Source organism: Myotis nattereri, assembly GCF_964212035.1.
Source record: "Myotis nattereri genome assembly, chromosome: 2".
In the NCBI taxonomy this organism is placed as follows: domain Eukaryota; kingdom Metazoa; phylum Chordata; class Mammalia; order Chiroptera; family Vespertilionidae; genus Myotis; species Myotis nattereri.
The window spans coordinates 118,261,408-118,275,055 of record NC_138076.1 but is presented as its reverse complement, the minus strand read 5'-3'; the positions used below and the strand labels follow the sequence as shown (position 1 = coordinate 118,275,055).

The 13,648-nt window shown below is 39.3% G+C and overlaps 1 protein-coding gene across 1 annotated transcript in view; it reads left to right on the top strand.

Annotated features, from left to right (window-relative positions):
* Positions 1–13,648, top strand: part of ATP8A2 (ATPase phospholipid transporting 8A2) — a gene marked incomplete at its 5' end in the record, with an annotated part of 501,820 nt that overhangs the window by 163,692 nt on the left and 324,480 nt on the right. The window contains one exon of the mRNA XM_081083630.1: positions 447–619. Within this exon, the coding sequence (XP_080939756.1) occupies positions 447–619 (173 nt within the window). The remainder of the gene's footprint in view (positions 1–446; positions 620–13,648) is intronic.

Genomic DNA, 13,648 nt, shown 5'->3' with positions numbered 1-13,648 from the left:
TCAATACAGGAGCTGCCCCCAGCCCACAGGGCCCAGGCCAGTCAGAGGGAGGCAACCACAGTGGCACCAGGGATTGGGGCCAGCCGGCGAGTGGGCGGCAGCAGTGGGCAGGGCTGGTGAGTGGGTGGTACCAGGCTGGCCAAGGTGGGTGCCAGCAGGACCCCCTGATTGTCTCATTGGTCGCCCCACAGATCAGCTCTGATTTCCAGCCAGACCTAGGGACCCTACCTTTGCATGAATTTCGTGCATCAAGCCTCTAGTTTTGATATATAAATATACCAGATTGAACTTTGTTTACATTATATATATTATATATATTTTACATTGGAATGGGTATGTTCTCTTTTCCAGGAACTTTTGATTTCTGTTTTGGATTTGATATATTAACCACATAAAAATGTGACCTCTTCCCCCCCCCCCCCCACCTGTCCCAACTATTGTTTCAGGCAACAAGGGCAGCCATTACTCAGCACTGCACGGACCTTGGAAATTCTTTGGGCAAGGAGAACGACATAGCCCTCATCATCGATGGCCACACCCTCAAGTACGCGCTCTCCTTTGAAGTCAGGAGGAGTTTCCTAGATTTGGCACTCTCTTGCAAAGCTGTCATATGCTGCAGGTAGGCCTGCGCCAGCTGCAGGAGGTTCATATTCTGACCTGTCCGTGTCTTGTATCTATAGAAAACAGATCAGTGCATGGGAATTCTAGCAGTACAGACTCATAAAAAAGGCAAAACCAAAATATGAATTTAACTGTCCATTTACAGATTTTGTGGAAGACAGTTAGTGGTTATTATTTTTGTTTTGTTTATAGTCTTCTGAGAAGATAAAAGAAGACCCAGAGACTCTAGTCATAGTCACACTGAGGGGTAAACTGGAAAAATTTCTGCCTCAAGCTGGTGTGGGAAATTAGACAGGTCCTACTCCCTACTTGGTTCCTTGGTTCTGGATGGCTGAGCTCAGCTTCCAAGACCTGTGGGATTTTGGTGCCTCTTTGCTGATTTCCAGTGGGCATTTCTTTTTGGTCAACAAGGAGCATTGATTGGGTCCTTGCTGTGCTAATCTTTGTGTTACAGTCCAGCGAGAAGGCTTTGTGGCTTTTTATGAAGTCTGAGAAGGTTTTTAGGGTGGGAGTTGTTACATCCCACTGGCTACTGGTTATACGAGATACAGATCTGATAAAAATTTGAAAATCAGACAGAATTTTAAAGAAAACTCTTTGACAGCTGAGTGCACCACCCAGAAGTTCAGTAAACAGCCTGAAAGGAGAGAGGAAGGTCCTGACTCCTGAGAGCAGTATGTTTAGACAGTACCAGGTATGGGGTGTAATGCTCTGTGCATATCATCGAATTAGTAATCTCATTAGTGCCTGCTTATATGTTGTGGCCATACACTTTTACACTTTTTAAAACATTATTTTCTATGATATTTTCTCAGAAGCCAGTTATCAGAATGCTTTTAACTTTCTCGCTACATTAACCCTTTAAGAATGCCTTGTTTTGGGTTTCGACCAGGTCACCTTAGAGTAACCAGTTGTCATGACAAAATGGCTCTTGCTATATCTGCCTTAGAAGGCCCTGGTGACATCATCTACCATGCCTCTTCTCTCTACCCATACTTCTCACCACACTGCCTGCTTAGGATGCCCAGTGAGTCAGAGGGCAAGCCCACTGCCTGGCTTCAGGACAGTGATTGCTCCCAGGCCTCCTCACTGCCCCCAACCCCACCCAGGTTCCTGCATGTGACCAAAGAATCTGTTCTCATTTCCCCACAAATACATCCCTCACCCAGAACCCGGAATTGTCTGTCTTCACATAATGATAGTTCTCTATCATTTTATTCTGCCATCTTGAGCCCTTTCCTTAGTTGGAACATACTCCCCAAAGGCGAGGAGAACTGAAGTAGTTGCAGGGCTGGGGGGGGGGGTGTCTCTGGGGGGAAGGAATTCTGCTCTTCAGTGGTGGTTGCAGGATGTTCAAGGGCAAGGAACAAATTCAAATGTGTTTGAAACAACAAACAAGAATTCTGTGCTTTGAATGAGGAAACTTGTGCAGCTCTGAGAGACTTGGGGTAGTGAGGATGACCAGAGCATCTGGAAATGAAATACTAGGCTCCTGGTTTTATGATGGCCTCCCTCCCTATTTTTAAACAACTTATTGAGATACTAGAGGCCCACTTGCTTCTGCTTGCCTCAGCTGGCCTGGCCCCTTGCTGCTTGTAGCTCACTGCCCCACCCTCCGCCACTCGTAGCCCTCCTCTGCTCCGTAGCTCTCCACCTCTAGTAGCTCGGGCCCCACCCCACCTTCTGCAAGAGCTGCTGCTCATTTGGTCATGACAGTATGACGGCCACGGGCCTTTTATATAAGAGCTAATTCACATACCACACAACTCCCCCAAAGTGTATAGGTCAGTAGCTTTAGTATATTCAGAGTTTTGTAACCATCACTACAACCAATTTTAGGATATTTTAATCACCCCCAAAAGAAACCCTCATCCATTATCAGTCAATCTTCATACTCCTCCACCCTTCAAACTCCCCTTCCCCAACTACTAAACAACCACTAATCTGCTTTCTTATCTCCATAGATTTGCTTAATTGGGACTTTGTATAAATGCAGTCACATAAGATGTGGTCTGTTTCTTTTTTTTTTAATTGTAGTAAAATATATGAAACATAAAATCTGTCATTTTTTAATTAAATTTATGGGGTGATATTGTTTAATATCATCAAATAGGTGGCAGGTGCGGGTTCCTATGTTGTACTGTGTACCCACCACACAAAGTCAAATCATCTTCTGTCACCTTACCATAATGTTTTCAAGGTTCATTCAGGTTGTGGGACGTATCAGTACTTCATTCCTTTTTATGCTGAATAATATTCCATCATATGTATATATCACATGTTATTTATCCATTTTGATTAGCATTTAGATTGTTTATACTTTTGACTATTATAAATAATACTAGAGGCTCAGTGCATGAAATTCATGCACAGGTAGGGTCCCTAGGCCTGGCAGGTGATCAGGGCCGATTGGGGCCTTCTGGCTGCCTACCAGGGCCTTCCTTCCCCGGCTGCTGGCTGGGGCCTTCCTTCATCCCGCACTGACTCCTGGTGGTCAGCACACGTCATAGCCAGTGATCGAACTCCCGGTCTCCTGGTCGAACTTCCGAGGGCACACTTTGCATATTAGCCTTTTATATATATATAGATTGCTATGAAGATTCATGTATAGGTCTTTGTGTGGGCATATGTTTTCATTCCTCTTGGGTATATACCTAGGAGAGGAAGTGCTGAATCAGTTGTAACTCTCTGTTTAACCATTTGAGGGAATGTTATATTGGTTCCCAAAGTGACTACACCCTTTTATGTTCCCACCAGCTATTTGTGAGTGTTCCAGTTTCTCTACATCCATGAAAACACTTATTATTATCCATCTTTTTAACTGGTTAGCCCAGTGGGTGTGAAATGGTAGCTCACTGTGGTTTTGACTTGCATTTCTCTGATCGTTAATGATGTTGAGCATCTTTTCATGGGCTTATTAGCCATTTGCATGTCTTCTTTGAGAACTGTTTATTCAAGTCCTTTGCACATTTAAAAACATCACATTATTTTTTAATTTTGGAGTTGTAGGAGTTCCTTATATACTCTGGATACAAGTATCTAATTATATATATGATTTGTAAATACAGGGTGTCTCCAAAAAATGTATACACACTTTAACAGCTGATAGCTCGATTTTGAATATGAAGTACATTTTAATAAGCATGGCCTTTATAATTATTCAAAGTGTGTTTATACATTTTTTTGAACATCCCATATTTATTCCCATTCTGTAGGTTGTGTTTTCACTTTATTAATTATATTGTTTGTAGCAAAAAATATTTTAATTTTGAAATCCATTTAATCATTTTTTCTTTTATCTCTTGTGTTTTGATGTCATATCTAACAAGCTCTCTTGTATGAGCAACTGCCTGGGCTTTCTTCCATGCCTCCATTCAGGCAGGTTAGATCAGGGACATGCAAATGGCAGGAAGAGTAGAAAGAGTGTTGGGGAGGTACTTTTTTTTATCATAATTTCCTGTTTATGTCTATGCTGGGAAGTTGCTGTGTAGGTGGTACCTGATTTCTGTGAAGCCTCAGCACTGGAGGTTGTTCCTGCCCCATGTAGAGCGAGGACTCATGGAGAGAGTCACTTTCCCTGCCAACCGCCATGTTGGTCAGGGGCCTCTCTCTGACTTGTTGGTGAGCAGAAATAAGCAACTGCAGCAGAAACAACAAGAAACAACACAGAAAAGTTGGGTAAACTGTAAATCAAAGCAAATGTGCTTTAACCTCATGGTTTTTCAAAGGGAAATCAAAACAAGTCCGTTTGGACTCTCAGGGGAGAGCTGAGAATGCCTTCCAGGCTCGACATGTGCTTTTCTTGCCAGGTGCTTGATACTAAAGAAAAACATCTTTTCCCCCGCCTTACTTTGGCTGCTTTGAATGTTTTGTGTGTCACATAAAGCTATACACTTAAAGCCTTCACAGGAAGGGGTTCAAACTGGAATTGGCACAGAAAGAGGAAATTTCAAATTAAATACTGTTACTGTCTACAAAATAGAAGCACTAATTGAGAGAAGGAATCCAGGAGAGCGCACTTCACTGCTCCAGGAGACATTTCTTGGCTGCTCTCACACTTAAGATTGAAAAAAATTAATACAAACTTTTTTTTTTTTAAAGCACTTGTATGCTTCAGATGTGCTTGCTATTTCTTGAGAATTTAACTTAAGTTAAATTTAAAAGTCACTTCAAACATAAAGTTGACCTTAACTCTCACTTTTCATCTTTAAAATAGAATAGTTATAAAAGTTACTCTTTTCTCTAATCATAAAAGAAAATAATTTACTTCAAAAATAATTTTTCAGTGAAATCATGAAGCATTGTCTCCTGTCAATAGTGATTCAGAGACTGGTGAATGTGTAACATGGATAAATACTTTTAACCTGAAACAGTATTTTAGGCAGCAAAAAGAGGAAAAATGTACGAATTTGTTAAATATTTTCCTGAGATTAGAGTGAAATAATTTTTCTAATTATACATTGTTATGCCCAAATATTTTCCATGCAGTTAGAATCCTGGAAAGATCATAGTGTGGTCAGCAGAATAGTTCCCAGTCAGTACTGTACTGCCATTGATTGCCCTATCTGGCTGGGACGTTGGCACATTGTTTGACAAGGTATAAACAAGTTAGTCCAATAAAATTTTTTACTGTGGGCTTGATATTTGCATTGTACATTCCTAGGTGTCATGGGAGAACAGAGATGAGACATGGTCTTTGGCTTTTAATAGCAAATAATGAAGAAGAGTATAGTATAGTATAGTATAGTATAGTATAGTATAGTATAGTATAGTATAGTATAGTATATAATAAAAGCCTAATATGCTAAGTGTCCAGTCATCCGGCTGGCATTTCAACCAATTAAAGCGTAATATGCTAATGATATGCTAAGGCTGCTCAACTGCTCCGTATGACATGCACTGATCACCATAAGGGAGACGCTCTTCTCTGACTGGTAGGTGAGCTTGCTGCTGGGGTCCTGCTGATCAGGACAGAGTGAGATGGGCCGGACACACCCTGGAGCCCTCCCGCAGTCCTTCCCAACTGGTCAACCTCCTGCGTCCCTCTCTGGCCCTGATTGTGCACCAGTGGAGTCCCTTGTCCGGGCCTGGCCCCTCTCACAATCTGGGACCCCTTGGGGAATGCCAGAGACCTGGTTTCAGCCCAATCCCACAGGCCAGGTCGAGGGACCCCACTGGTGCATGAATTTGTGCACCGGGCCTCTAGTAGTATAATATCATACTTGCTTCTTTGCTTCTCATGTATGCCCCAAATTCCTTGAGTCAGGCCCTCAGTGAAGCTAGCAGACCCAAGTCTCCAATAACTTCCATCTTTTCATATGTAGCAGACTCCCAATTTCTTTCTTGATTCCTCCTCAGCATTTGGTATGATGGTTCCCCCTTGGATTCTCCTATATTCCTGTGGCACATCTCCTTAGTCATGTTGTTTTTCAAAAGGTTTTGCTTTTAACCCTGCAATATTTTCCCTTCCTATCTTCTCTCTAGTATATCTACTTATTTTTATGACTTCATCCATCTTCTACACTAGTGATTCTAAACACCAGATTCATATTGGATCATCTAGAGAACTTTATACAATTTAAAGGTTAAGCATAGAATTACTTTATGACCCAGTAATTCCACTCCTAGGTATACAACCAAGCATTACAAACAGGTAATCAAACAAATACTTGGATGTTTATAACAGTACTATTCACAGAATTCAAAAGGAAGAAACAACCCAACTGTCCATTAGTAGATGAATGGATAAATAAGATATAGTATGTTTATACGATGGAATATTATTCAGCCATAAAAAATGAATGAATGAAGCACTGCTACATGCTACAACATGGATGAACCTCAAAAAGATACTTAGTGCAAGAAACCACTCACAAAAAGACCAATATAGTTTGATTACATTCATATGAAATATTCAGAATAAGCAAATATATACAGGAAGAAAGCAGATTGGTAGTTGCCAGGGGCGAAGAGGAATAGGGAGCAACTGCTTAATGGTTATAGGATTTCCTTGTAAGAATGATGAAAATGTTTTGGAACTAGATAGAGGTGATGGTTGCACAACATGGTGATATACTAAGTGCCATTGAATTATTATGCTTTACAAGGGTTAATGGTATGTGAACTTTATCTTAAAAATGTAAACAAATGAATAAAAGAGTTTATCCATTTAGATGAAAAGGTTGTTGAATGAAATGGAATGTTAATGAAAGTTGTACTCATCTGAATGAAATCTTTGTTGAAAGAAAACAAACAGGAAAGATTCTGGTTCCCAAGCCCTGTCCTATAACAATTAATGCAGAACTCTAGGAATTTTAGAAACTCCCCTCTTCATTCTCATGATTAGTCAGGGTTGAAAATGGATGACTTCCCCAGTCCAGCATGACCCTTTTCTTGCGCCTGCAGATCTATAGTTCCATCTACGTCTGCCCCTTTTTCACACTGGCATTCTTTGTGGACCTTAAATTCAAAATGTATAAATTGAGTTAGTCACAGTCCTCCTGTCTATGCATCTCCTCACTTCTCTGGTCTTTCCCACTGGTCTTGAGTTTACTGTCTTGGTCAACAGACTGTGCCACTCTCCTCTGAGTTACCAGAGCCTGTTGATAGTATAGTAGGCATGGTTTTAGGGACTTTTAGAAAGACAAGGTCATATAAGCAAGTTATATTGAGGTCAGGAATTGCAGTCCTTAATGTGTTGATCCTTGGTAAATATTGTCTTTGTTTTTATAAATGAGGAAATAAAGGCTTCAAAAAAAATTACATCATCTTGCCCAAGGCTCCAGCTAGGGATGGACGTGCTAGCATTTTATCCTAAATCTGAATATCAGGGCTCTTAAATCACATAGGTGACTACATCAACTAAGTCATAGTCACATGTCTATTACTGTTAATACTTGCAGCTTCTAACAAAAGCTTTTGCTTTTAACCTTTTTTAACTGTAGAATTTATATAAACCTCATTAGCATAGAGTCTTGCAGGATCTCATTCTCAAAAGGATAAGAATCATGTAGAACAGTGGTTCTCAACCTTGGCTGCACATTAGAATCACCTGGGAATCTTTTTAAAATCCTGATTTCTGGGCCTCATCCTCGGGAAATTCTGTTTCTTTGTTACTAATCTTGTGGCCCCACCCCATAACAAAGAAACAGAATTTCTGGAGGATGAGGCCCAGAAATCAGGATTTAAAAACGATTCCCACGTGATTCTAATGTGCAGCCAAGGTTGAGAACCACTGATGTAGAAAATATGTAAATCACTTTCGATATATTCAAGAAGGAACTCTGTTCTCTCTTCCCTATTTCCTTTTCTTAAAACTATTGTCTTTCATATTTTCTTATTTTTACTTTTTATTTGAAGCTTTTATTTATTTATTTTTCAAAACAGATACATTTTGTAGGCTCAGATTCAGTGGGAAAGGTGGGAAGGAATGTTGACCTGTTCAGAACTTCCAAAAATGTGTAAAGTTAGTGCATATTATCAGGAAAAGAGTCATGAAGGAATCATCAGGGTCCTCCTTTTGAGGAAGCTGGTGGATGGCCTCCCCACACTTCCCTGCAAACACAGGGAATGCTCACAGCCCCCAGTGTGGCCACATTGGCAGACATGATTTATGGCTTTATGTCCCTGGGCAGGAGATGGAGTGAAAGGAAAACACCACAGCAGGGATTTCCACTGGATGTGCAAATTAAGGGCTTCAGAAGACATCATTTATTTTTTTGGATGTTTTAAAACTTCTGTCCTTTGGGATAGATTCAAAGATAAATATGTGTAAACCTACAGTGGTGCCATAGAAATAAAGACAGTCAAGAGAAGAAGGCAGAGGGGGCACAATGAATTTTTCTAAAAACTTTTTGGTTTTATTTTGTAACTCGAAGAGTGATTTATATTTCTTGTAGAGAAGTTAGAAAATGCAGATAAGCAACAGGAAAGAAGACAGCATTCACAATCCCACTGGCTAGAGTTTATCGCTCACTGTTAACAATTGGTGTTTAAATCTAGATCTCTTTCAGTTCAAATATATATTGGAGGAGGGTTAGACTGTTAAAATATGTGAAGTGAAAAGGTTATAAACAGTTGCTATGCCAAATAGTAACATAAAATGTGTTTTTAAAAAGCTTAATAGTGTTCTGTTATGTGAAAACATAGTTTAACATTCCTAGTTGTTGGATATTCAGGTTAACAAGTTTTGTTGTTTTTTTATTATTATAAAGATCACTATGATTTTTATAGTTAAGTATTTGCAAAGATACTTGACTAATTTCCATAAAGTAATAATGGATTCAACAGTAAGCAACATAGAAATTTGCAAAAAGGGTTATGCCCTTCCCCTAAGAAGGTGGTTATTTGAGCCAATAGCTCACTTCCTGCTGGGATGAATGTATTCTCCTCTGGTTAGTAATCACAGCCTTACCAAGAAAGGGGAGTAGTTGAGAGATTAATTTGTAGCAGGATAGTTACATGAGCAGAATCTAAAAGGAAATCAACACAGATTGAACAAAATTGCCTAGCATTTAACACACTGGCCATATATCCTTCCCCTAACTAGTTCAATCTTATACCCATTTTGTGGACTCCGTTAAGCCTATGACTATATTCCCAAACCTGTACATCTGTCCTACCTTTACGCTACTTTGTATAGAAAAGAACTGGCTTAGCTTTTTAAGTTACTGAGGCATAATGAACAATAATAGGAAATCTCAGAGCATTATTCATTTTGTGTGTGGTATCTTGCAGCCTGTAATCACATACAAGAATTATATCAAAACAGAGTTCCGACACACTAATTAGAATTGTACCACAGATCATGTTTTAGTTGGCCTCCACATTGGTAGGGGTCCAATCATACATACACTTGCAAAAATAAAACTTTTCTTTAGTTTCTTTCATGATGTGATTTCTCAACATCGTACATGTTTAGTTATAAGTCAGCTTCCTCCTTGGACATTTTATTCCAGAGAGTATTATTAACTTGTCAAGGTGTAAGCCTATCCTTGGGTTGTTTGTACTATGGCTTAGCATGGGTTTGCTCATTTGTTGATTAAATGCAATTAATGTAGAATCCATTTTTAGATAGGTTTTTGTTTGTTTAGCTTTAAAATGAATATATTATTTGAAAGATTACAGCAATTGTATTTGGTCCTAACTGGCCTTCACTTACCCTTATTTCTCTAGGATAAAAATTGGATTGATATAGATTTTGTAGCATATAAAAAAATAGCTTATGTTAACCATTGTAAAGGCTGGCATATAGGAGACTTGGGAATATTAATCCAAAGTAGGAGAAGGAATACAATAATACATTTGATTAAACTTTTTGAAATCAAAGCTAATTTTGTTGATGACTGATGTTTCGAGATGAAGGACTATTTTCATCTTAAATAACTACTGTCAAAAATAATTTATACCAACCACTCTACAACATCAACTTGTTATTAGTGTTTTCTGTTTCCCTTCCAGCTAAAAGTTATATATTATCATTGTTTATATGTAAAACTCCTTCAGGTGAGAAATAGAAAAATAAATTAACCTATCAACTTTGTCTTAAACTAGCAAAATAATTTTGTAGGGAGGTATAGTACATGTGATAAGATATAGATGGATATTTTAGTACAAGACTGAGAATACAAGAAACTCTTATTTAAGAAAATCTGCGTTATATTTGGGGAACATAGTCAATAATATTGTAATAACTATGTTTGGTGTCAGATGGGTACTAGTTTTATTGGGGAGATCACATGGTAAGGTGTATAAATGTCTAATTACTATATTGTACACCTAGAACTAATACAATGTGGTATGTCAACTATAATAATAAAATTTTGAAAGAAAATAAAAAATAAAAAAGGACATCTGCTGTGTAAGCAATCAAAATTTAAGGATAGCACTTATGGCATAATAACATGATGGGAAAATCTACTAGGGGGCATTTAATTGTAGGGTTTGTTCTATAATAATACTAGAGGCCCGGTGCATGAAAATTCATGCACTGGAGGGGGCGGTCCCTCAGCCCAGCCTGCCCCTTCTCACAGTCCAGGAGCCCTCAGGGGCGGGAGACAACCCGGCGATCAGGGGAAGGCGATGCCCCATTACACCTCTGCAGCTGCCACTGCTGGCAGCACAAGCCTTGGCTGGCCCTGGTTATCTGAGCCTCAGGAGGCCCTGGGCAGCTGGGTAGCCACCATCTGAGGCTTGCCTGAGCCTCAGGTGAGCCCTGGGCGGCTGGGGGCTGAGGGGACTTGGGGACTCTGGAGGCAGGCATGTGGCAAGGCCGGGCCTGCCCCCAGGCCTTGCCACATGCCTGCCACCCTGGTGGGGCTGAGGGAACTGGGTGCTGCCATCTTGTGGCTGTGAGCACCGCCATCTTTGAGGGTGGGCAGTCAATTAGCATATTCCCTCCTTATTGGCTGTGGGCACCACCATCTTTGAGGGCGGGGCAGCTAATTAGCATATTCCCTCATTATTGGCTGTGGGCACCACCCATCTTTGCATGAGGGTCAATTAGCATATTCCCTCTTTATTAGATAGGGTGTTGTGTAATTGGGAACGAGTCTCTTTGGAAATTTTTGGTATTTGGTTATAAAACTGGTTTTATATCACTTTTTTTTTTATTTTTAGTAGAACTGTCCTCTGAACAGTTCTCAAAAGTGGTTTACGTGGTAGCAGTTCCCTTCTGTTGATGATCTCCATACCAGCGTATCTGTGCAGAAGCTCAGATACAGAATGGATACTGGAGGTACTGAGGCACTTTCCTCTTCTGGCAGTAGTCTAAGAATTATGGTAGCAGGGTCTGTGTGATCTTCCATCCATTCACTCTTCTGCTTTCAACACTTTGGGACCCATATGAGATGCCAGAAGAGCTCATGGACATCTCATTTAAGGTTTTTTTCCTGTGTTTTTTCCTCTCCCCCTTTCATATATGATTAATTCATTCATGTCATTTTTGACAATCCTGTTTACCAAATGAAACAGAATGATGTTAGGTCAAATTGTGGTTCAAAATTCTGAAGTACAAGCTCATGATATTTTGCATCTTTCCTACTAATCAGAAAAACAAATCAGAAAGAAGAGAATCAAGAATAGAGCCTAATTAAACATGTGGAATATGTCATGAATACTTAGGTCCTTGTGTCTTGCCTTGTGATAGTATTTGTACTTAAGTGTTTTCATTTCATTTTCCTGTGAAGTATTTCAGAATGTGCTTCATTAATACAATAAAGTATAATGTTAAATTTGATTAAGCAAGAATTCCACTTCTTCTGGCAACATTGACATCTTTCTGATTGAGGCTATGCAAAGTAGCTCTTATATTAATTGGTCCCAAAGAAAATTATGTTTTCCATTTTTCTGTCTATACATCTGATACTTTTCCTCATTTATCACCTCCTGAATTATCGATGCTTTCCATTTCCTGATTTTCATAGTCAATATTGCTTCTTTGACTCTGAAAACCATAACCACTACTCTGCCCTGGAAGCTTCACTGTCCCCTACTTTGAACAGGAAGCACCAGGGTCACAATTAGCAATTATATGGACTTTAGCCTTCTCCCTTTTGTTTTGTTTCCCACCCCCCCACCCCGCCCAGCTTTATTGAGTAGTCAAAAACTGCACATAATTAATGTATACAATTTGGTGATTTTGGACATATGTGTATAATCATGTTACCATCAACACAATCAAGGTAATAAACATATCCATCTTTTCTAAAAGTTTCCTTGTGTCCCTTTGGTTTTTCTCTTCTTTTCCTTTTTTTGTATAGTAGGAACATTTAACATGAGATCTACCCTCTTCACAAATTTTTTATTGTGCTATACTTCATTGCCAACTACAGACACTGTGCTGTACAGCATGTCTCTGGAACTTACACCTCTTATAACCATACATTCATACCCATTGAACAACAACTCCCCATTTACTCTTTCCCCATCCCTCTCTAACCACCATTCTGTTGTCTAATTCTGACTATTTTAGATGCCTTGTAAAGAGGAATCATGCATTGTTGGTCCATCTGTGACTGACTTATTTCACTTAGCGTACTATCTTCCTTGTCCATCAATATTATCCACTGGTAGGAAGGCTTCTCTGCTGAAAGTCTCTCTGATTCAGTTTCTTACCTGCTTAACCTTAGAGAGGAGACAGATGAAAAGTGAGAAGTGTTCAAGTGTTTAGTTTCTCAAGAGTTCTTGATGTTATATTTAGTCCCACTTAGGGCTATAGGTAAATTGTCAACAGGAGAAATGTCAGATTGATGACACTAACTTAAGTTGCCAAATCTTGGAAGCCTGGGCTTGGTTAGAGTTTTATGATTGGCGATGTCTAAGCTTTATTATCACTGTCATCTGCAGAGCTTTGCTGGGTCAGCAGAGACTGCAAGCTTCTGCTGAAAGATTTGGTTTCTGTTGTTTCTGGTTAATCAGCTAACTGAGCTCTGTCAGAGTTCCAGGGCTGAACTGTCTCCAGTGGCTTAGTTCCCTGCAGGTCAGCAGATGAGAAAGATACAGACAGACAGCCACTCTCTTCCCCACCATCCCATCAAAATCTTGACACCTGTGTTATCTGAGAAAAACAGAGCAAGCATTTTTCTCTTACTAAGCAATTATTCATAGTGGCGTCCTTTCCCCACTTGGATATATCAGTCATTAAAGACCAAAGTAAATATACCAGCTTGAAGATAATCCTTAAACAAATATACAAGTGCCAAGTTAAAACCATCTGTCAATCATTTGTGCATTTTTTATTACTTTTATTTGTTTTAATGGAAAGGTGTTGTTTGAAAATATTAGAGCCTGAGAAATTGGGACTCATATGGTATCACAGTATTTTGTCTATTTACAGACAATCGGACCTTAAGTTCTTATTTTCTCTTTATAAAATCATGATGAATATATATTGAAATATTTTCCTGAAACAGAAAATAACAACAGTAAGGGAGCTTATGCTTATTTGTAGGTAACTTCACATATGAGTATAGACATGTTTTTTCAAAACCTGATGCTTCACATCAAAATATGAATTTTGAATTACCTA